The sequence below is a fragment of the Xenopus laevis genome, chromosome 6S (genome assembly GCF_017654675.1).
Source record: "Xenopus laevis strain J_2021 chromosome 6S, Xenopus_laevis_v10.1, whole genome shotgun sequence".
Classification (NCBI taxonomy): domain Eukaryota; kingdom Metazoa; phylum Chordata; class Amphibia; order Anura; family Pipidae; genus Xenopus; species Xenopus laevis.
In genome coordinates, this window is record NC_054382.1 from 100,962,630 (window position 1) to 100,987,817 (window position 25,188).

At 40.0% G+C, this 25,188-nt stretch overlaps 1 protein-coding gene across 2 annotated transcripts in view; it reads left to right on the plus strand.

Annotated features, from left to right (window-relative positions):
- The first annotated feature begins 1,495 nt into the window (after positions 1-1,495).
- xkr4.S (XK related 4 S homeolog) overlaps positions 1,496-25,188 on the plus strand; it is a 133,605-nt gene continuing 109,912 nt past the window's right edge. The window contains exons 1-2 of one of the 2 annotated variants that reach the window (XM_018223713.2): positions 1,496-1,644; positions 2,541-3,249. In XM_018223713.2, the coding sequence (XP_018079202.1) occupies positions 2,555-3,249 (695 nt within the window). In that variant the 5' untranslated portion in view covers positions 1,496-1,644; positions 2,541-2,554. Of the gene's footprint in view, positions 1,645-1,730; positions 3,250-25,188 lie in introns of those variants that run through there. The other variant, XM_018223712.2, reaches the window with a different exon arrangement.

Here is a 25,188-nt window from a genome sequence, read left to right on the forward strand (position 1 = left end):
ACATTAAATAGACCCAATAAATTGATTTTGTTTCCAATAATGATTAGTTATATCTTGACTTGAATCAAGTACATGCTACTGTTTTATTACTGCAGAGAAAAAGCAAATCCTTTTTAAAAATTTGGATTGTTTGATTATAATGGCGTCTATGGGAGAAGGTAATTTGGATATTCATAGATTAAGTCTACTAGAAAATCATGTAAACATTAAATAAACCCAATAAGATGTTTTTGCTTCCAATAAGGATTTATATCTTGATTTGAATCAAGTACAAGCGACTGTTTAATTACTAAAGAAAAAAAAGCAAATCGTTTTTAAAAATTTGGATTATCTGATTATAATGGAGTCCATGGGAGATGGTCATTCCATAATTCAGAGCTTTCTGGATAATGGGTTTCTGTATAATGGATCCAATACCTGTATCCACCACAGAGCTCCTATGCTGGAACTGGTCACCTGAATCCCCTTTGAGCAGTGTCGGACTGGCCCACTGGGATACCAGGAAAACTCCCAGTGTCAGTGGGTCCTCCTGCTTCTAAACATGTGGCCTATTTCATCGCCATTCCGTATTTCTATGAGAACAAAGAGGCTAAATAAATGGAATAATAGATTATAATATGTACAGAAAAGAGACTATGAGAATAGAGGTTGAGTGGGGAGAAAAATATAATAGTTCTGAGAGTGGGCTAAGGTTTTTTTGGTGGGCCCCTGGTTTCCCAGTCCAACACTGCCTGTAAGAACACACTCCCCAGCCACAATATTTATCATAACTGGTGGAAATGCCGCCCTTCAAACTCCCCTGGCAATAAACAGTGATCATGTTGTATAGCTCACACTGAGCTCTCTTCTACTGCCCAATGGCTCTTCTATTGGTATTAAATAGGAATCCTGTGGCCCACTAGCTGTTCCCACCAGGGCCGGGCCAAGGTATTTTGGCACCCTAGGAAAGGGCTTCAATCAATGCTACATTACCATTTCCCACCTTACCATCCATATTGCCCCCTGTAACAGTGTCAGCAGCTATTATGTTGCCCTATGTACTTGTGCCAGCATATTACCCCCATTTGTACTTGTGCCAATGGCAGTCAATCCCTCAGATTGCCCCCAAACCCCCAATATGTACCTGTGCCAGCATAACAGAAAACATCCATCATAATGTTACCCCCAGTCTGTAATTATGCCAGCGGCATAAATCTGTGTACCTGTGCCAGCAGCTATCATATTACCCCCATTTGTAACTTTGCCAGCAGCAGCCAACCCCTCATATTGCCCCGAATCTGTAACTGTGCCAGCAGCAGCCAGAAACTTCACCATATTGCCCCCAAATATGTATCTGTGCTAGTGATGTGCTGGTCAGTGTTTCCCTGACCCGCACCCGACCCCAACCCGCCCTGCTGCCGCCCGCACCCGCGCTTCTGGGGTCCTTTTATAGACCCGCCCCCTACGATGACATCACAATGACGTCACAAAAGGGGCGGGCGAGCAGACGCGAGACTATAAAACCGGAAACCCGGAAGTCGGATGCAGGCATTTGAAGGTCGCCCGCCACCCACGAGGAGCAGTGCGAGGTCGACCCACACATCACTAATCTGTGCCATCAGATGCCAAGAGGAAGATAGGGAGTGCCAGCAGTACAAATCACGGGTAAGAGGGGGTTGGAATAGGCGATTTATAAAATTGAAAAACTATTAAAGACCAAGAAAACTAGGGTTTAAAAAAAAACCCTTAAAAGTGCGCCCCCCCATCCCCATCATGATTGTGCCCTAGGCGGGCGCCTACTCTGCCTACCCCTAGTTCCCATCAGCCATTAGACGCATAATAACGCGCATAATATCGCACATAATAACGCACAGCTGGGAAACAATAGCGGCTTCTCTGCCTCCGGAACACTATCCCCTTCCGCTGAGTCGCTGTGCCATTCAGAAGGTTCGTCTCTCCGTTAGAGGCGGTTCAATATGACCTAATGCATCGAGAGGTGGGAGGAGCCACGTGAAGTTCGGTGTAAGGGGCGGGGCTGTGGATTTTTGCCGCGTAGTAAATCACGGAGACGAGACAGGGCTGAGCAGCAAGAGGATGATTATGAAGGGCCCAGCATAACAATGCAGTTATTGTGAATGGCATATCCTCGTTTCACCTCTGCCCCATCCCCTTGATCCCTTTCTCCTCCTTCACTTTCCCCCGCTGCTGCTGCTGCACTGCCAGTGAGAGTCGGGGAGGAAGAGAGTAGATGAGGGATGATGAGGTCATCCTTCTCCCTTTTCCTGGAGGAGAGAGAGGAAAGTGGGAGGGCTTGTGCTGAGCTCCACGCTCTGTGGCTGCAGGGTGAGGTTGGGAGGCGGAGCTACGCCTGGCCCCGCCCACCTTCTGGTCAATCACACAGAGCAGGGAGGGTAGGGGGAGGCAGAGGAGGGAACACGATAGGAACGCTGTCTCATAAAGGAGGGATTTTCTCGCTTTTCACCCTTTTGTATCAGTTCCTCATTTATTTCCCCTTTTTTTTTTTTTTTCCCTGTTGTTGATCATCATGGCCGCTAAGTCAGACGGGACGCTGAAGATGAAGAAGAGCGACGTTGCTTTCACCCCGTTGCAGAACTCGGATCACTCGGGCTCGGCGCAAGGTTTGGCGACAGGATCTCAGCCGGGATCTGCTACCGGGGACGGAGGCTGCTCGGACGGGAGCTCCCGGTGTTGCTGCAGTGGCGGCAGAGTTGCAGGCGGAGGAGTCGCGGGTGCGTCGTCCTCGCTGTGTCTGCGACTGGGCAGGGAGCAGCGGAGATACACGGTGTGGGATTGCCTATGGATCCTGGCCGCGGTGGCCGTCTACTTTGCAGACGTGGGGAGTGACATTTGGCTTTCAGTCGACTACTATCTGCGGGGCCAGCGCTGGTGGTTCGGCTTGACCTTGTTCTTTGTGGTGCTGGGCTCGCTCTCTGTGCAGCTTTTCAGCTTCAGGTGGTTTGCGCACGATTTCAGCACCGAGAACAGCTCCCAATGCAATCCCATAGAGAGCAAGGCGGCCGCTGCTTCTGCTGCAGCTTGTGAGGGGGATGCGCGACCCTCCACTCCACAGAGACAGGCTTCCACCACCAGCAGCAGCTGCAAACCCAACAACACCGCCACCAACACCGGCACTAACACCGGCACCAGCACCAACAGGGCGAACAGCAGGGACAGGTCTTCCTCCTGCTCCTTCTGCATCTGGATCATGCAGTCACTCATCCATATCCTGCAGCTTGGACAGATCTGCAGGTAAATACACTCATACATATACAGTGTGTATAAATATCTGTATACAGAGGGGGAGTGTGTGCTAGCCTGTGAACTCCCTGACATTGTTTGCCCATTAATGAGCTCTCAAGCCCTCCTAGTATGGAGGCACATGTGACTTCAAGCAATGGTGGCCTTCACGCAATACTAGCCTTACACACTCACACTCTCCCCAAGCCTTGGCTCAATTACAGTTCCCAGAACCCAACAGCCAAACGTTCCCCTTGAGTTTTAGCAACTCTGTTCATTCACTGAACTCCTTATTTACACACATAGTCACAACTGGGCACACACACACCCACGAGTGCAAGAGCAGGTATTGTGTGAATGGACTATGTCTTCGTGTGCCAATACAAATACACTGGGCTTCTGGGTATCTGTTCACAAAGATTCCCTTTCGAAACGTTGGCATATTTGCTGTCTACTTGTTCTACCTGATAGTAAGATGCCCGGCTCATTTTCAGAGTATGTAAAATCTGCTTTTGCTATGAAACTGCAAGTGTTATTGATGAGTTTCCAAGGCATTGATTGCTTATTGTGTATTTGTTCAGTGCATGGTCTACTTGTATCTGGCTTACAGCCCATGCATGGTTGAAATGCATATGTTTGTACAAATAGCATCTCACTTGTGTTATTCCCAGTCTGTGGGTTAATGAATCATGTTTAATCTGCAGGTTGCTGGCAGTTGTAAAACCAGAATTCCTATTGCTGGGATAATTACTTGCAGATCTGTTATTGGGAGGAATAAGCAGGAGCAAACACAATGGACACACCTGCCACACATTCCAGGCAAAGGGAATGTTTAGCTGCTCCACTCTGTCCCATGAATTTCTGATTTTTTTTGGAAAGGACCTGCAGTTATAGGATGTATTTGTTAAAGCAAGATTTTCTCAGTAACGCCATATATAACCTGTCCGATCTGCAGCTGTTGTTGAAATAAAACTTTTAAGAGGGGCTGCTGGGAGTTGTAGTTCAATAGCACTATAGGTTTAATCCTATACAGTGACAACACAGAGGGCCACAACTACCGGCAGCTTTGTGGGGAACAAAATGCAGTTTTTTAATAGAACTTCAAAGATTTAATATTCATTTCCAAATATTCAGTTTAAACATATGGCTAATAATATGCTATAGGGACAACTGTAAGCTCTTGGATTCCACGGTATTCCATTAGTCAGGAAAAAAGACTTGTTTTTACTCTTTCCAAGAATGTAGCTTTCTAAGGGCAGACAGGCTTCAGCTGGCATTAGCTTTAATATTGTAAAAGAATAGAAGAATCCCTGCTGTGTCTGCTTAGCGTCAAGTAATCTTTGGAAAGAGTGAATGAATCAAGTCGCCAGGCTCAAGAGCTAAGGAAGTCCTCAGGTATTTGGGTTATGTAAATCATGAATTGTTTATAGCGTATTGTTTTCCAGGGGTTGTACAAGTCAATTCGATTATCCCAAGAAGCCAGGATGCAATAACATGTTCATTTGTAGTTGAAGTTTATTTACAGGTTTCTTGTGCTATTGGCTTCATGCACTTTAAATAAAATGACAAGCATTAAATCAATGATTACTGTCAAAACGAAACATAGATATAATGTAGTGCTTTATATCAGTTTTTACACTTTATCAATACCCTCTTCATCTTACTCAACATCCCTGCATTGAAGAACCCTGGGAATAATGAAAAAAGGAAAAGTTAACAAACAAGGAATACTCACACAATATAGTAGGGAGGATCCTCCCAAGGAGCTTACAGTCTATAGGGAAGGTGGAAATATTAACTGCAAACAGTGGTTTGGGCCAGTTACAACACTGACATGATATAGAATTATTTCTTTGAATAATTCACTTCTCTGATACATTTTAAAGGGGTAGTTCACATTCCAAACACTTTTTTCAGTTGAGTTGTTCACCATAGTCTGAATTTTTCCACCTCCCACAGCTGCTTTAGAAGATGAAAAATGAAATTTTACACTTTCGTTTTAGAAAAACAGTCACAAATACAAAACAGGAAGTAATTGGAAAAAGTCTTTATTTCTGGAGAAAAATCTGAAACCAAATGAAATGAAAAGTGTTTGAAGGTGAACAACCCCTTTAGAGGCTCGCAGTCAACACTGGAAGATTTTATTTTACCAAATAGGTAATGTAAATAAAAACAAGGGGCAGGTTTGCATTGGTCTAGTAACCCATATCAGCCAGACAGATGTTTGCTTTCCAGTGTCGGACTGGGGCACCTGGGGCCCACCAGAGAACTTGATCTGAAGGGCCCCTCCATTTAGTCAGGGAAACCCGCAAGGGAAAATAAAGGACATATAAAGAACAAATGGCATTCAATACAATGATGCAGAAACTGATGTAAACGCGATAGGAATCTCAGATTAGATGGGGTAGGGACTGATGGGAAAGTGAAACTATATAGCTATATGTCTATACATAGAGTATAGATACTGTATATAGAGATAGAGAGAGATATGTGCACACAGTACTCAATTTAATGAACTTGTAATTCATTAATTGATTAAAAATTCATGGTACACTTCATTTAAAATAAAAATATTAAAAACAAAATAAAAGTGAGCATTTCAATTATTTAATACATTTTTAATTTATTTATTTTAAGCACTCCCATCCCAATCCCAGTAAAATAATTCATTGCTTAACTAGGGGAGAGATGAAGCAACTGGAAAGGAGCATGGAGATGGGCAGTAAGATAAAAAAAAGTGGGGCAGCAAACTTAGTGGGGAAGTTAAGAGAACATAGGACATTTTTAAACTAAATTAAAGAAGTTAGTGGAGGGCACGCAGGTTACAGTCCATGTGGGTAATGGGGGTAATTAGGCCCACCCCTCCCCCTAGATCATTTGCTTACCAGCACTGTAGTAGGAGCCAAGCAGATCAAATATTCCCTGGATGCTGGATAGCACTGGCAGTGGAGAAAATGAGAAGGCAGCAGTATCAGACCACCAGCAGCCCAACTTGACCAGCGGATTGAAATTTAGCACAGACAGATGCGGCCAGGATCTACCCATCGCACCATTAGTAATTGTATCCACAGCCGATCCCTCCTTGACGCTCCTCTCTCTGATTCCCCCCACGTGATGGACGCCGGTCAGTCAGTGACATCATCGCGCACAGCTGCAACAAGCTCAACTTTCCAGAGCAAAATACGAAGATATGAGCAGCGTTGCCAGGCGTAGTAGTGTAGCAGCAGCGGGGCCCACTAGTTACAGCGTGTGGGGCCCATAGTTATTGGAGCGCACAATCTAAGCAAAAAACCGGAGCATAGCGCACAATTCAAGTCCGATCGCTGGCAAAAAAATAGGGTAGAGTGTGGTCTTGGGGGCCCACAAGGACTGGGGCCCACCGGGATTTTTCCCGGTGTCCCGGTGGGCCAGTCCGACACTGTTGCTTTCATGCAGTTGACCAGTAACTGCTACCTCCTGATTGGTTGCCATGGGTTACAAGAGGTGTAGCAAAGGTTTCACATTATATTATATAGCCTCTTTAGTATTCATTGAGCGGTTGGATTTTACAAATTGCTTTAATATTACACTGGTTTATGGGCACATACAGACAAGACATTTGTGAAAACATCGGACTTATTTTATGTATTTTGAACAGCATCAAAAACATTTCCATTAACATTTGATTTTAATCACAAAAAAATCAATGGTGTGTCAATAGGGGCTACACTTAAACCTTTAGCCTATGGGGTTTCATGGTAAGGCTACAGATCATGGACACCTCTAATACATGTAAGTTGCTGGGCTTCACCGATTAGAAGCTGATTGTATCTAAATTAATTGCAATCAATGCAGCTCATCTGGGAATCCTGATTTTTTTTAAAAAGTGGGTGAAAGCTGGCCACATGAAAATGAATCAGGAAGATCTTGCGATCTTGAGTATCTTGAGAACCAAAGTAGTTTCCCAGTGATGTAGTGCAGGTATGGGACCTATTGTGCAGAATGCCTGGTACCTGGGGATTTCCAGATTAGGGATCCTCCCATAATTTAAATCTTTAGTAAAGAATTGTTTGAACATTACTTAAACCCAATAGGATTGTTTTGCCTCCAAAAAGGATTAATTATATCTTAGTTGGGATCAAGTTCAAGGTACTGTTTTATTATTAAAAAGAAAAAGGAAATCATTTTAAAAATTAGAATTATTTAAAATAGAATCTATGGGAGATGGCCTTATATTATAATTTGGAGCGGTCTGGATAACATACCTGTATTAAGAGTTTCCTCTAGGGCAGGAATGTTAAAGCCATGCAGCTGTTCAGTGGTGTAACTTTGGTAGGTCCAAACTCTGTTTCTGTACCTATAAATTCAGCTTTCATCATCCCCTGATAGCTGAAGATGTTGATGTGTTTCATTCATAAACAGTGATAGGTAATCAGGTTGTAGCTCCTTGGCCGACTACATCCTAATGGGCGGAAATATTTAGTGAATTTGCTTTTACTGTTCAGGTTAAAGAGATACTGACACCAGAAAATGACCTTCTATCATAACATTGTCCTTGAATGCTATTTATAGTTTTTCCATAAAAGTATTTGCCTGATACTTTTGTATTACCTTTTACACCCATGTTCCTCCGCAATATTTGTGCAGCAGGAGTCCATTAGCATTACAAACTCTAACGGACAGGCTAAGAAGGGCAGTCAGGTTGACAAAACAGTCAGGTTTAGGAACTTCAAGCGACAATTACTTACAAAAGCAGAACTATCAGTGAAAAACGATCAGCATGACCTATACATAACTTTCAATGTAGATTAATATTTTGAAAAAAAAATTGTGTCTGTATCACTTTAAGACGTATTCATTATCATAAACACATTTGTGGAATACGTTAGTTGTACAGAAATAATAGGCTAAGAATATTCAAAAAAAGAGATACCATACAGTATAATCATCAACATAAAATGTAAATATTGAGGTTTTGGCAACGGACTCCATTGAGAATGACGTTTTGGAAAATGTCTAGTTAAAGGAAAACTATACCCCCTAAACAATATAGGTCTATATAAAAATATATTGCATAAAACAGCTTATATATAAAACCCTGCAAACCCTATAAATAAACCATTTTAATATTAATATACTTTTTTAGTAGTATGTGGCAATAGAAAAATTTACATTTTTAAAAAATAAGGGCATTTTGGGGGTATAGTTTTGCTTTAATCCTTTTGCCATATGGATGCTGAAGAAATTAAACTAGTATATCTGTGAGATTGTGTTGGCAAGTTGAGGATAAACATACAGTAGTTTAACGACTACAATATATGAGCTGCTCCAAAAATGAATATGCCTTTTGCCTTCACAGGTTAAGTAGAATAATGTGGGATGTTCAGAGAGAATCATTGACAAGTTGGGGGTGGGTGTCAGTACTGTAAGCACATACAGATAACTGCTATAGGTGTATGATTAATGTTTGCTAAGAGAGGCCTAAGCAATAAAAAATTTTAGGTTTGGGACAGATTTATTCAGCATCAAGCAGGGAATCAGAAATTAATTTTTTTGGTTTTTGAAAGTCATTTATGGTGGATTTGTATTGCATAAGTCAAGAAGGGGTCAATTTATCAAGTTTCGGTAAATCTCACCAGGCAGTAATGGCAGTCAACGCTATGATTATCAATTTCACCAATACGCTAATATTTAACAATTCTTTTTAATGTTGCAACACTTGTTCTCTGCATGCCTTTTGCACCTGGGTTAGGACAGAAAAGCGTTGCAGGCAAATAGAATGCAAATAATGCTTCCACCTGCATTTGGCATCTGCCTGCGTCACAATCAGTACAACAATGAGTGACTGAAAAGAAGACTGCTTCTGAGCAGCGCCGAGCACGAATGCCCTGTAGAAAATGAATGTTTTTCGACTGCTCAGCGTAGTTAAAGACATTCTGACAAACTGACAACTTTATCAGGTTTGATAAATATGTCATTTGATATCTTCTTGTTTCTGTTATTATTCACAATTAAACTAACACTGTGATCTGGCTGTACGAGAACAGAATTTAGGGAAAGCTGCAATATTCAAAAAGGAGCAACTATATATATCACTGTGCATCTTGCATGCAAGCAAGCTGCCTTTACTCCTTCCTTCCTTCTGTCTTTTGCTTTTTTTTCAATGTCGACAATCAAGGACCACACCCTTAAAGCTGCTTCCCCAATCCCCAGGCATAGGCCCTCATATGCCTATATAGAACAACGGCCCTAATTAAGTGACTAGACATAAGAACTCTATGATGAGGAGCAGGTGGTAAACTGAATATTGTCTGGGAAAAAGCTATCAAAGGCTTTTTACGAATGGGTACTTAGGCACTACATCACAAGTAATAAGGCCTTTGTGTAACCACTTAGATTAAGGACCCTTTGCTGATCAGTGGTTTAAAGGAGAACTAAAGCCTAACTAAAGAAGTAGGTAGAAATGGTGTTTTGTGCTTCTGTACCAGCTCAAGGCAACCACAGCCCTTTAGCAGTAAAGATCTGTGTCTCCAAAGATGCCCCAGTAGCTTACCTTATCTTCTTTTCTGCTGATTCACTGCACATGCTCTGTGCGGCTGTCACTTACTGACCCACTCATAATATACAGTACACATAGAATATAAATGTCACAATATAAGGCTGATGAGTAATAAATACAGATAATTACTACATATTAGCACAGAAACCAGTGCAACTAGCATCAGAATTTAATAATCAGCCCTGTAGCATCAGCTTATATTAGGGCTCTTACACATGAGCGTTCTGACCTGCGCTCCCCTGCTCCCCTGGGAGCGCAGGAATAGACGCAAGTCATTATTTGAAATGGAGCTGTACTCACTCAGGCGCGTGTAGGCGCCGAACGCAGGAAAAATGCAGCATGTTGCGTCTGAACCTGCGTCCGGCGCCTACACGCGCCTGAGTGAGTACAGCCCCATTTCAAATAATGACTTGCGTCTATTCCTGCGCTCCCCTGCGGCTGAACGCCAAAAAACGGAACGCAGGGGAGCGCAGGTCAGAACGCTCATTTGTAAGAGCCCTTACAGACAAACCTCATTTTCTGCTTGATAATTTGTGACAACCCCTAAGCTTAGCTTCTCAACAGCTGCTCAGAGCCCACTGAGCATGTGAGTGTCACAGACACTTTCCAAGATGGTGACCCCCTGTGACAAGTTTGAAGTCCTGGATCATTGCTGCTATTGACAAGCTGAAACTTTAGGCATGTGCAATAAGTTCACCATATATGGCATTTTTAGCGCTATTCATTTTTAGAGTTTAGTTTTCCTTTAAATGTACACTACAGTCAGCTGCAGGGAAACAGTCATGTGTGTGACTCCTATACATTGTTTGCATTGTTTTTGACATTGTGTCATTTAAAGACATGTCGAGTAACCAGCGGAGCTCCCAAGGGAACACAAAGACGTCCTATTGTTTGCATTAGTCTTGTAAGATCAGACATCTAGTTGAGTCATAGCCATGTAGAATAAATAAGAATAGTAATGAAAGCAAATAATTCCAAGACACAGGAATAAAAAATGTATAAATCGAATACTGGAACTAACAGAAAACGGCACTGCATTATTTAGATGGAACGTAATGCTTGTACCTCAGGCTGTTGTTCAGAATGTCTCTTCCCAAAATAGTCAGAGTACAAAATTAGAGTATAGTAGAGTGATGCTGTTTTTGGGGAATATGAAAGGGTTTGTTCACCTTTAAGTAAACTTGTGGTATAAGGAGTGATATTCTGAGACAATTTGCAATTGGCTGAGTTATTTTTTATTCAGCAGCTCTCCAGTTTGAAATTTCAGCCATCTGGTTGCTATGGTCCAAGTTACCCTGTTACCACGTACTGATTTGAAAAAGGAACTCAATTATGAGAGGTCAGAATAGAAAGACAAGTAATAAAAAATAGTAATGACAATACTTGTGTAGCCTTACAGAGCATTTTTTTTATTAGATGGCGTCAGTGACCCCCTTTTGAAATCTGGAGTCAGAAGAAGACAAATAATTAAAGAAAACTATAGAAAAATAAATAATGGAGACCAATTGAAAAGTTGCTTAGAATTGGCAATTCTATAACTTAAAGTTGAACCACTCCTTTAATAGGAACTGCATCTTATAGACAGGGATAATTTAGGATCAATTGGCTTTCAAATGCTTACAAGTCCTGTTTTGTACTTTGTCTTCAGGCACAGCAGTTTGCAAATCCAGACTGCAGTACTTTCTTTTGGTATATTCAGTGTTTTCGGTGGTGCTGCATACAGGCTAGTGGGTAGGTCAGTGGCATAAAGGGCCCTCTCAAATGCTCAATTGTTTTTTCTCATTTAGGTGAATAAAAGAAGGAGCTCCTGTGGGTATAAGGTGATGGAGAGCCCCGTCGTAGTCTTGCACTAATGGTCGTTGTCTTTGTGTCATTTTTGGCACTTTCGTGTCTACATTGTGAGTGACTGGGCAGTTCTGATATGAGCACTGTGTACTATTTGGGTTCTGCTTCTGTATTAATGAGATCTCATCGCCACCAAACTTTTACTCCACAGAATCATATTGTAACCACAAAGGACTGCGGAACTATAGATTTTATACATATTTAACTTTATTGGAAAGTTAACGTTTATTTATAAAAGTATGATATCATTGAAAAAAAACTGTGTCTTTCAAAAAGAAGCTTCAACATGACATTGAAATATGCAAAATAATTTTCCTGTATGGTTCATTATGTGACACATTTTAAAGGAGAACTTAAGCTCAGGTATCTCACTGGCCACCACGTTTGGTCTTGGCTAACAGGGGATAACATTTTTGGAATATGAGTGAAACAACAGGCTGGGAGAGGGGCACATTTTTCAAATGGATTTTTGAATCAAATGGTCACTTTTACCCAGTGATTCCCAACTGTAGCACATGAGCAACAAGGCAAGTTTTAGTTGCATAAAATCCAGGTGTACTGCCAAACAGCCAATCACAGCCCTTATTTGGCACCCCCAGTGGCTTTTTTCATGATTGTGTTGCTCCTCAACTCTTTCTACATTTGAATGTGGCTAATGAGTTAAAAAGTTTGGGGGTTCCAGCTTTTACCTATTAATGAATAGACTCCCAAATATCCCATAGAAATTAACAGTGACAGAATTTAAAACTGTGGTAAGGTATTTATAGGAGTAGCAGAAATAAAAACAACCAGTCACATATTGACAAAACAGCAATAAAGATAAATATAGTTAAGTCCCTTACAATGTGGCCCTTTTGCCTACTTCTACTAGTTCCAGCCCTGTAGCAATTACACATTACATGTAGAACAAGCATCATTTTGTGTTCAGAGAGCAAATTCTTACACCAATGTACTCTGTTATCTGCTGAAAAAATGATGTTCGTAACAGACTGGTCTAGTCAGTGAAGGCTCCCAGCCCCCACTCCATCTCTCATTATTACATGGAGCTCCCAGCTCTACCTCATGTTCACAGTCCCTGCACAGGATTCATTCCACTCCTGTCTCTGTAGATAATGTGCTTGTTGGGGTCTAGCAAATAATAGAATTATAGTAGGTGCATTCCACAAATACAGCTGATGTTTTGTGTGATATGGTACGTCCATATTAGTATTATATAAATGCCATTTAAAGCAAAACATCATAGTAAATTTAGCTTCAGGCTCACACACGAATAAACCCCTTGACAGCTCTGCTTTGAGGCTCTGGACTAAGGGCATTCGCCTTCTCTGACCTACGCTAAAACTATCCCTGTGTAACTGAGACATTATCACAGATCTAATTTGAATCTTCTTGTCATAGAGAGAGAGAGAGAGAGAGAGAGAGAGAGAGAGAGAGAGAGAGAGAGGAAGGATTTGGTCTCTGTGTATTTTCCTCCCCAAACTGCAAGTATTCCAGGCTTATTTTATTTCTATATTTTCTGAGGCACCAATACTCTCATGTTATGTATATATAGTCCCAGGGGATCCTGGAAGTGCATAGGGAGTTTTGATCCATGTTACAACAATATAGTAGGAAAATCATTATAGGAGCATTTCATTTTACAATTCTTCTGTCCTCCATAACACTACATAAGAGACAGCTGTCTTTCCTTAGTTTGGCAGCTTAAATCCTATGATTCCATAATGCTTCCATAATGCTCCTTGTATTTGTGTCTGTAAGTTAGAGTGCAAGCTCTACAGGGTAGGGGCCTCTTTCCTCTTGTCTCTTTAACACTTAGCTCTAAAATCTTTTGTGTTTATTATTTTAATCAGTTCTAAATCATTTCCAACTTTCATTTCAATGGCAGCATACAGCAACGTTATGCCAAAAGTGTATGTATCCAGAAGGCCATGTAAAAATACTATCATATGCGGTGAAGGCCCTCATTGTTGAGGACCTCTGCTCCAAAGTCTTCAGTTCTGTAGGGCATAAGCCAGAAATACTAGAGGTTAAGGGTCTTTTCATAATAGTTTTGGGTTCTAGAGATTCTTAAAGGGATACTGTCATGGGAAAAAATTTTTTTTTCAAAACACATCAGTTAATAGTGCTGCTCCAGAATTCTGCACTGAAATCCATTTCTCAAAAGAGCAAACAGATTTTTTTATATTCAATTTTTAAATCCGACATGGGGCTAGACATTTTGTCAATTTCCCAGATGCCCCTGGTCATGTGACTTGTGCCTGCACTTTAGGAGAGAAATGCTTTCGGGCAGGCTGCTGTTTTTCCTTCTCAATGTAACTGAATGTGTCACATGACTTGGGGCAGCTGGGAAATTGACAATATGTCTAGCCCCAAAAATTGAATATAAAAAAATCTGTTTGCTCTTTTGAGAAATGGATTTCAGTGCAGAATTCTGCTGGAGCAGCACTATTAACTGATTCATTTTGAAAAAAAAATGTTTTCCCATGACAGTATCCCTTTAATATTCTGTCAATAATTAAAAGTCCTTTCTTTTACTTTCACTAAGGTGTTCTCTGTACATAGGTTTTTGGCTTCTTCACCCTTTTTTCAGTATTCCCAGCAGCATTCACCCCTCTTGTCATGAAGATAGAGGGATTCCTTTGCTTTTTAAAAACTTGAAATTTACCATAATATCCATTGCCAATAGGGATCTGTACCTCCCAGCAGGGCACATGTTACTCTCCAAGGGATTTCCAACAGTAGGAGATTTGAGGAACACTTTACATTTCTTACACAATCATCAAACTTTTAACCAATTCAGAGCAATAAGGGCTGTAACATGTTTTCCAGTGACATATTGCTGGAAAACCTCCAGACCTTCAGATGTTGTTGTCTTGTAGCCATCAATAGCATCTTTCAGGTGTTTTTTAGTTCAGTAAAATATGGAACGACACAGTTAAAGGTGCCAGACATAGGGTGGCACACGTGTGGCACACGGGTGGCTCCATCTAACAACCATGCAACAACTTTGAATGTACAAACATTCCACCAACAGCATCACATGACTGAACTGATGCAGAATGAATTCCTGATTTATTTTGCTTGGTGTGCCATCCTTTCTACACAGCTTCATTCCTTCCTACAAATCCAGCCCTGTCATGATGCTGTAGTCCTAAATGTGAAACTCCATTATAAGCTACCATTGTATTACACTGACAATCCTTATACAGCTTGCACTTTCATCTTGGTAAGAATGGGTTAGGATGTGGAGATGTGAATTATTGAAAGACTATTGAGGTCACTTACCTTTTGATCTTATGATGCACTTTAGACACTGAGGCAGGAAGAATCCTACTGTACAATATGAACAAATAAAGCAGCAAGAAATGAACGTACTGTACCTGCAAAGAACTGTATTGACTGTATTTCCTAAATATGACATTATTTAGCACATAGAACATTACTTGGTGATCTTCAGAAAGAAAAGCTAGGATACAAATATCTTTTATAATGGGCGGGTGGATAAAATGTTTTTCATTACCCAGTTACCCTTGAGAACCACAAAGGAAATAGGAATTGATATTAAAGAAATTGCCAAATATCAACAATACGTTGACTGCTCTTGTTGTGGGTATGTTTGAGCATCAAAGATCTTTATTTATATCAATTGAGTCCCCATTTTACTTGTTGGCATGGTGAACACACAGGTGGCACAGAAGACCAGAGGAGTAATAATTGGGGCCATCTAGGTAAACGGTCATGCTAATGTAGCAGACTCCATGATTACTGATGGTGGCCCTGTCTCCAACTAATGTCTAAGCATTGTCACTATTAAATTAGAAGATTATTCTACGACAGTGATCCCCAACCCTTTGGATGTTGCTCTCAGTGGCCTCAGAACAGGTGCTTATTTTTCAATTATTGGCTTGGAGGCAAGATTTGGTGCCATAAAAACCAGATGTATTGCCAAAAAGAACCTCCTGTAGGCTGCCAATCCACATAGGGACTACTAAATAGCCAATCACAGCCATTATTTTAGCACCTCAATGGACTTTTTCATTTTTGTGTTGCTCCCCAACTCTTTTTACATCTGAATGTTGCTCTCGGTTGAAATAGGCTGGGGACTCCTGTTCTAGGAGAAGAACTGTCCATATGCTACATCAACTTTACTGCCCATTACTGTTGATTTATATGGAGAATGCTTCACCAATGGCAATTTGAGAGCGCCTGCTGTAATTTTTTTGTGATGTGTGGCTCTTCACAGGACATGACCAAATGACCATGGGCACAATTTAATAACTGCATTATTGGCTAGGAAGAGTAGGACTGAAAATGGTAGAGAATGGGCAAAGAGACTGCAAAAGTCTACTGTAGTTAAAAAACTACACACAGTGATCATGTTTCATGTTTCAGAATTCTGCTAACGCCTCTCCATACTGCTGTTGTATTAAAAATAGTGTCCATGTATCTATCATAGTTGCAGGTTTGTTAAACTTGCAGGTAGTCATCTGTGTCATGTGATGAGCTGCAATTTCTTTTATAATGCAAAAACTGTATTTTATTGGTGTTTGCCTTTAACATTAACTCACCAACAGGATAAGGTTATTGAAATGAGTTAAATGGGATAAAAGGTCCTGTACCCAATGTGAATGTTACAAGCCATCAAGAGGAATCCATCATTATACAGACACGATACCGCAGACCAAGAGCCTTTGTAATTGAATAGGTCTTTGAGGTGTCATGCAATGTTCTTATAGTGCACAGCAGGGGATATTGTATTCAATGTTGTATAAAATAAATGGTTATATAGGATAAAAGTCAGCGATGGATTGGAAACTGAAGTATAGTGAGATCAATTGTTTTAAAAAGAACAGTTCAGGCACAAATAAAGGATAGTATTAAGTTATTTACAAGGTTACATACTGTTTAGAGTTAAAGTGATAATGACACTAAAAAAAGATTTTTTAAAATATGAATGTATATTAAGGGGCAGATTTATCAAGGGTCGAAGTGAATTTAAGGGAATTTTCGAAGTAAAAAAAATTGAAATTTAAAGTAATTTTTTGGATACTTCGACCATCGAATAGGATACTACGACTTCAAATTTACTTTGAAGTAAAAAAACTTCGACTTCAATACTTCGCCAAATTAAACCTGCCGAAGTGCTATGTTAGCCTGTGGGGACCTTCTACAACCATTTTCTAAGTCTTTACACATCAAAGTAAAATCGTTCGATCGTACGCTAAAATCTATTTAATCGTTTGATTAAATGATTTTAGTTTGATCGCAGGATGTCCAAATTCAGTGAAAAATACTTAGACTTCAAATATCGAAGTCGAAGTATTTTACAGTTCGAAATTCGACCCTTGATAAATCTGCCCCCCAAAGTTACCTATAGGTCATGTTGATCATTTTTTGCTGAGAGGTTTGGTTATCTAAGTTATTGTTAGTTGACATTTCTAAACCTGACTGTTTTGCCAACCTGACTGTCCCATCTCAGTCTGTCAGTAAGAGATTCTAATGCTAACGGACTCCTGCTGCACAAATATGGCAGCCCCCTCATACAGGAACATGGGGCATCAGACAGGTAATGTAAAAACATTGCGCAAATACTTTAAGGATAAGTTACAAGTAGCTTTCAAAGGAAATATTATGATCGATGTTAAAAGAGTTAAATTTTTTGGTGTCAGCACGACAGAAAAGTCACTTGCATCAAAACCATTGCGCGTAACACTACTCTGGAGTTGTCCCTCATGTGGCTGAGAGGCAGGTCCAGAGTGTCACACAGTACAGTGCTGATAGTACAAATAGTGTTCCGCATGTGCCATTAATGTTATAGGTGTATGAAACTGAATAATGTTCTTATCAAAATACAGACTCAGAATAATGCGAAATTTGCTCAAAAAAAAGCTTGCAGGCCACAGTTAAGAAAACTAGGGAGTTATTCACCAATAGTAGCCTTCTCTTCACGTGTTACCCCTAGCAAGATTGTACCTAACCAATCATTACAGCAGTGTCATTTAATATAACAGTCTGAGGATCATGCAAACCAACTGCATAGCCCACACAAATTCCCTTTCCTCTGCTCATTTTATCTTTCTCCAGTGTCCTTTTATAAAGCAATCCTTGCAAGGCGTTAGAGACGCAGCAGACGGTGCTTCTGACCTTTGCAATGCAGAATTGAAGAATCTCGTTCTTTTTGAAAACAGGTGAATTAATTTGTAGCAAGGAAAGACATTTTTCAAATATGGCAGTTCAGCACAGGCTATCCAAAACAGAGGCAATGTGAGCTAGGAATGCTGTAAAGCTTCTGTGTGTGTGTGTTTTTTACTAGCTGTATGCACAAAATGTCTCAATGTCTTAAATATATTGATAATGGGTCGAGTGCAGAGGACTCTTGTATTTGTCTATATATATTTTGTGGTCACAGCCTCATTGCACCCCCGCCTAATGGTTTTAAAAATTAGTGGTGAGCACAACTTTTCCTGGTTTATATAAACAAGTCCAAAAGGTTCACTCTGTTTCCTGTGTAAATGCCCGGGTGCCAGCAAACATGTAATGATATATCTGCAGGAATAGCGACACTCACGGGACTCTGAAGCTTAACAAATGTGATACTTTATTGGAGACTCAACGTTTCGATCCCCCACAGGGAGATCTTCATCAAGAGAATACAGAGAATACAGGTTGTTTGTTCTGTATTCTCCCGACGCAGATCCCTGTGGGGGATTGAAATGTTGAGTCTCCAATAAAGTATCACATTTGTTAAGTTCAGAAGAGTCCCGTGAGTGTGTATGTATATATATATATATATATATATATGTGTGTGTGTGTGTGACATGCCACTGGCCTGCACATGCACTTTTATGGGGGAATTAGCGTTTGGTAGGCAGGTAGCATAGGATTTTGGAGGTTAGAGACAGGGACACCAAGGTTTAGGACAAAAACACAGGTTTATTATGCACTGGACATTCCCAACGAAATGGCAAACAGAAAAATGTTCAGGTTACAGTTCAACTTCACTGTAGAACATGCAGGGTACAGTTCAGTAAATACGCTGCAAAACATTCAGGGTTTCCCCCCCTCTGGTCGCTCACCATCAAGGGAAACTCTCACCCTCTTGCACCTTGAAGTATTTGGGCCTCACACTCAGCCCTGCTGGCTTACCCTCCTGGGACTCAGACTCACTAGCCTCTAGGCTCCAACCTCTGGAAATCTCTTGCTTGCAGAAAAGCTCCTTCTGCCCAGCTCTGTCTCTCACAGCCCCTCACTTCCCTGGAGAGCCCTGAACTATGCTCACACAGTCCTTTTACATAGTCAGCTAGATCCTCTCTCAGCTGCCACTTAATTACCTGGCTAAGAGGGAATATTAACCCTACCTGAGCCAAGTATTCCTTTGCAGCACATACAATGCAGTTTAAATGCACTCTTTTGTGTGTCTTTTGCTCTAAGACAGTGGTGTTTTCCAAACACCCTGTCACAAAATATATATAATATTCAGTGTTCAGCCATATGTTATACTTTTGTATTATATTGAGAGAGACGTTGCCTATTGGAACAGATGCAACCCCCGTGGACAGTGGGTCTGTCAGTATTCATACTGAAACATACATATATTTTGACAGGGCCATATTAATGCTGCCTGACTTTTTAAAAAATCCAATTAATTTGTTGTCATCAAAAACATAAAAAAAATAGGTGGGGCAGTGCTTGTCTTTGTAATAAAAGAACAAGATGGTAAGAAAATTGCAGTAGTCCTCTATGCCCTCATACAAAGCACTAAAAGGCTAATTTTAGCTGCAAGTTTAATCTCAAGGTAATTAAAGGCCAATTATTGCTACAGGTTTCTTTGCAATTATCAGTAACGAGATTTCCACTGCCATTTTGTCATTGATCACTGCAAAATAGATAGAAGGTCAAAATGCCTTTGTGCTATAATACTTAAAGGGATTGTTCACCTTCCAAACACTTTTTCCAGTTAAATTGCTTTCCATCTTTTATTGTTTACCTTTTTTCCAAAATTGATATTTAAAGTTTAATGTTCCTTACTCCAATGAACATTAGTTGATACATTTTTCAGCAAGGTCTTTGGGATATTAGCAACTATTGTATCAATTCTAACAGCTGCCTGTAATGAAACTCAGGGATTCTGCTCAGCAGGAACAAAGATAAGAAATGTAACAACTTAAAGATACATTTATCAAAGGTCAAATTCATGTAAGTTTTTGAAAACTCCCCTAAACTCCCATAAATTAGAAATGTATTAATAAAATGAAATTTTTTAAACTTGGATGAATAAAATCGACCCAAAAACTCAAATTGACCCAAAAACTCAAATCAAACGCGAATCGAATTTAATTCAAATTTTAAAAACTCAAAAAATTTCTGAAAAAAAAAACTTGAATATCCAAATAGTTTTGACAATAACATTTTTTTGAAAATTCTAATTTTAAATTTGACCCTTGATAAATCTGCCCCCTAATATATCAATTTAGAACAGTTACAGAGTTGGCCACCCCCTTGCCAGACCTGATCTGAGAGACATAAAAAGGTGAAAAATACAACTTTAGATACAACTTCAATATTAGTGAAATTATCACAAATAGAAAGTAATTGGAAAAAGTATTTATTTCTGGTGAACAATCTGAAACCAACTGAACTGAAAAAAGTGTTTGAAGGTGAACAAGCCCTTTAAAGGAATAAATAGATAGGCTGTGCAAAATAAAAAATGTTTCTAATATAGTCAGTTAGCCAAAAATGTAATGTATAAAGGCTGGAGTGATTTGATGTATAACATGTCAGTCAGAACACTACTTCCTGCTTTTCAGCTCTCTTGGTTTACGCTGACTGGTTACCCTGGCTACCAGGCAGTAACCAATCAGAGACTTGAGGGGGGGCCACGTGGGTCATTTCTGTTGCTTTTGAATCTGAGCTGAATGCTGAGGGTCAATTGCAAACTCACTGAACAGAAATGTACCATGTGGCCCCCCTTCAAGTCGCTGACTAACTCAGAGTTATAGAGCTGAAAAGCAGGAAGTTGGATTCTGGCTGTTTTATTAGACATCTGTTCACTCCAGCCTTTATACATTACATTTTTGGCTAACTAACTATATTAGAAACATTTTTTATTTTGCACAGCCTATCTATTTACACAGATTTTATTTTCACACTGAAATATTCCTTTAAGAATATAGACTTTTTGTTGATTTATTATAAGAATATAGACTTTCTGTTGATTCATCACATGTTCCCTTAGTGCAAATTCACTAAGATGCGGATTGTACTGAACGTTACCTCTTTCGCCAGACTTGCCTTCACCACCTCAGACCAGGCGAAGTGCATTGGAGTTCATAGATCTTCCTCAATCTTCTTTTGACTTACATCATATTTTAAGTGGAAAAAGTTCAAAAAAACTCTGGTGTCTTTTCCTTTTTTCAGAATGGTAGCCTGCAAAAGTGTTTGCATTTTTTTTTGGCCAACCGGGTTCCCCCAGACATTTTCTAAAAACTGGGCTCATGTGTAGGGCATTATAACAACTCTATTGGCTTTATTAAGGTTCCCTGGACTTGTGTAATGTAATGTATTTGCTACAACATATATGTCCATTAAACGTTATAATTTCCCACCGTATGCAAAGTAGCCTGAGCGAAGACCTCTAACGAAGTAGCGCTAGGCGTAATTGAACACTAGCGCATCTTTGCTTTGATTGACAAAGTAACAGCTTTCCGCGTCCTGGATGCAAACTTCGCATTTTATTAAATTTGCTTGTCTGACAGAATTTTCGCCTGGTGAAGTGTTGTGATGGCTGCGAAGCCGTCGCTGGCGAATTTTTGCTGCTTAGTAAATTTGCCCCTTAGTGCTTTGCATTTGGAAATGCGTTCATAAATGAGCCTTCATAATTTTCCATGGCTCCAAAATGGATCTGGAGGGGAAATGGTTACAAAGGCTGTTTTATTCCTTGTAAAACCCAGTCATGAAATCCGAAAGAAAAAGAAAATTGCACAAGCAGCAAAGGAAATACAATCAAATGTGTTTCATTTATTCCGCTGTCTGAAAGAAGGGAAGAAACAGAGACAGCTTCTGACGTAAGGAGGCAGATGTTCTTTGAATGTTAATCCAGTTTCAGTGGCCAGAGACAGTTTACAGCCTGTGGGCCAAAATGTAGAGCAGGCGCCCTTGCCCTTTTTGTACCCAGGGCATTATCTACTGCCTCCTGCCCTAGCACTGCTATGAGGGCCTGAGCTGAATATATAAATTCCATTCCAAACTGAGGTGCCTTCATGGGATTTTATTTGACATCTGCAAGCATGACAGGTTCAGAACGTATTGTGTCCCAGTACATTCAGACTTGCTTTTAGTAGCCTTTTTCTATTCACACTTTATGGAGCAGGGATTTGATGAGTGGCATAAGTATCATCGTGGCTGCTTTCTATGCTAAATGAAAGCCAAAATCAACCTGCTGATTGATTGCTATATGTGATTAGAACTGTCAAAAACTTAGCACTTTTATTTTATTACATATCCCAAAATATATGTGACCAAATGTGAATACCGGTTTTTAAACTGAAAGGTAGAAAATTGCTGAGGTTCCAAAGAGAATAGTTGGTGGGAACTTATTAGAATTAAACAATTTTTCTTGAATTCTCTCACACATTTTATAGGTGAGGAATGTCAAGGAGTGTTTCTTGCATGTTTTTCCTTCCCGGGTATTTATCAATGAAATTCTGTCTGAAATATTGACTTCAAAGGGTTGTACCAGGTTTCAACTGGTGTCAAATATTTTACAGACCATTCTGAATACTCTGTCTCTTAGTAAATTTTAAGAGCAATTACATGAATAACGAAAACATTTTTTACAGGGGTAAAAAACATATTTGAGTATAAATATGTGTAGCATGTGTAAATATATGTAAGGTATGTTACTGGCTGATTAACATTTATAGAAAGCACAGGCTGCTGTGTCAGATTGTGCCCTTCCTCGCCGACCAGCTGGGATATAAGAGAGAGCAAATACATTCACACACTTGGTAGAAGTCAAGGTGTTTTTAATTAAGTCTGATAAGATCTGGAACACGGCACCAGAAGACTCACAGCTCTAAGCAACTGCTGAAGAGGCATAAGAGCATTTGGCTTCTGTGAATACGCAGTACTCTGTGCATGACTTGCAGATAATAAAATAATCGTAGCACATGGCAGGGGGTCACCTGTCCATAGGGAATATACAGAAGGTAACGTGTTTATAGGCCATGACTTGGAGTATTTCATTTAGAGGCATCATTTTAGCACTGAAATCAACATCAAGTCTAATTTTCTTCTTTGCCAAGTTAAATCATAGGGAACACCGAACCGAATCATAATTTGCATATGCAATTTAGAGGGAGGAAGGGGAAAACATTTTTTACTTCCTTGTTTTGTGACAAAAAGTCACGCTATTTCCCAACTCATCCCTAATTTGCATATGCAAATTCAGATTCGGTTCAGCCGGGCAGAGGGATTCGCCCGAATCCTGGCTGAATCCCAAACTGAATCCTGGATTTGGTGCATATATACACTGTATATACATATATCAGAAATTATTAAAGGGATACTGTCATGGGAAAAATCTTTTTTTTTCAAAATGAATCAGTTAATAGAGCTGCTCCAGCAGAATTCTTAACTGAAATCCATTTCTTAAAATAGCAAACAGATTTTTTTATATTCAATTTTGAAATCTGACATGGGGCTAGACATTTTGTCAATTTCCCAGCTGCCCCTGGTCATGTGACTTGTGCCTGCACTTTAGTAGAGAAATGCTTTCTGGCAGGGTGCTGTTTTTCCTTCTCGATGTAACTGAATGTGTCTCAGTGGGACATGGGTTTTTACTATTGAGTCCTGTTCTTAGATCTACCAGGCAGCTGTTATCTTGTGTTAGGGAGCTGTTATCTGGTTACCTTTCCATTGTTCTTTTGTTTGGCTGCTAGGGGGGGGGAAAGGGAGGGGGGTGATATCACTCTAACTTGCAGTACAGCAGTAAAGAGTGATTGAAGTTTATCAGAGCACAAGTCACATGACTTGGGGCAGCTGGGAAATTTACAATATGTCTAGCCCCATGTCAGATTTCAAAATTGAATATAAAAAAATCTGTTTGCTCTTTTGAGAAATGGATTTCAGTGCAGAATTCTGCTGGAGCAGCACTATTAACTGATTCATTTTGAAAAAAAATTTTTTTCCCATGACAGTATCCCTTTAACTTTATTATTATTCTTACATTGGGACTCTGTAAAGCTAAATAATTTTGCTTAATGTAACATCAATTTCTTCTATGAGACCCCAAATAATTTTTGTGTGGCCATTTCATTTGGTACTCAAAGGGAGGTAGGTAGTTGTAGTAGTTTTACGGCTTTGAGAGGCTTGCCATGTTTACGTTTGAACTACCCAGCTCCAATTTTTCTCTCTAGGATCAGACTGCAATAAATAGATAACGACATATGCCTTTCTTGTCTGCAGAGCTCAAAGGGAGAACACTAATGAGTGATGTAATAAAGTCGCAATGTTTGCACCAGGTTTATTAACCCATAGCATTCAAGTGGTGCCTGCAGTTTGCTACAGTATGTGCTGCCTGATCTGGTGCAAATGCCTAGAATTTAATTACATTACCCACTAAGCTGGACACACAGAGTACTGCATATTCATAGAAGCCAAATGCCATTATGCTACTTCAGCAGTTGCTTAGAGCTGTGAGCCTTCTGGTGCCATGTTCCAGATCTTATCAGACTTAATTAAAAACACATTGGCTTCTACAGATGAAAGGTATATTTTATTCATTCTAATACAATGGCTTGTATCCTCAGTGATCCCCAAGCAGTAGCTCTTGAGCAACATGTTGCTCATCAACCCCTTGGATGTTGCTCCCAGTGGCTTCAAAGCAAGTCCTTATTTTTGTATTCTGAGCTTGGGGGCAAGTTTTGGTTGCATAAAAACGTGTGTACTGCAAAACAGAACCTCCTGTAGGCTGCCAGTCCACATAGGGTGCAAATGGCCAATCACAGCACATATTTTGCACCACCCAGGAACATTTTCCATGCTTGCATTGCTCCCTAAGACTTTTTTACATCTGAATACTGCTCACAAGTTAAAAAAAGTTGGGGACCCCTGCTCTAGAAGTTTAGGATATCAGATGTTACTTTCACTATAGCAGAATCCTGCCTGATGTTTCCTTGCAGTATATTTAGAGATCAATCAATATTGCTCCATTTGCATTTACTCTTTAGCAATGTAGAAATGCAGAAAAAACTGTAGTATTTCACTTAAAGTTCTGAAGCAAATTTCAACATAGACAATTACCTTTTACAATTAAAATGATTGCAGAATGAAAGGTTTCACCGGGTCCCAAATGATGAGGCAGCACTACTGCTTGGCTTGCTTACTGTCTTGCTTCTGATTCATACCAAGAACCCCATGCGATCTATGCTCCCAGCTTATATGACCCCATAAACAATTTTTTCAAAAAGTGTTATGTTTCACAAAAGCTCATGAATAATCATTTTATATGCAGCAAATGCAGCCGCTAGCCTTGATTATTTGAATTATCCTTCAGCACTAGCTGGTTT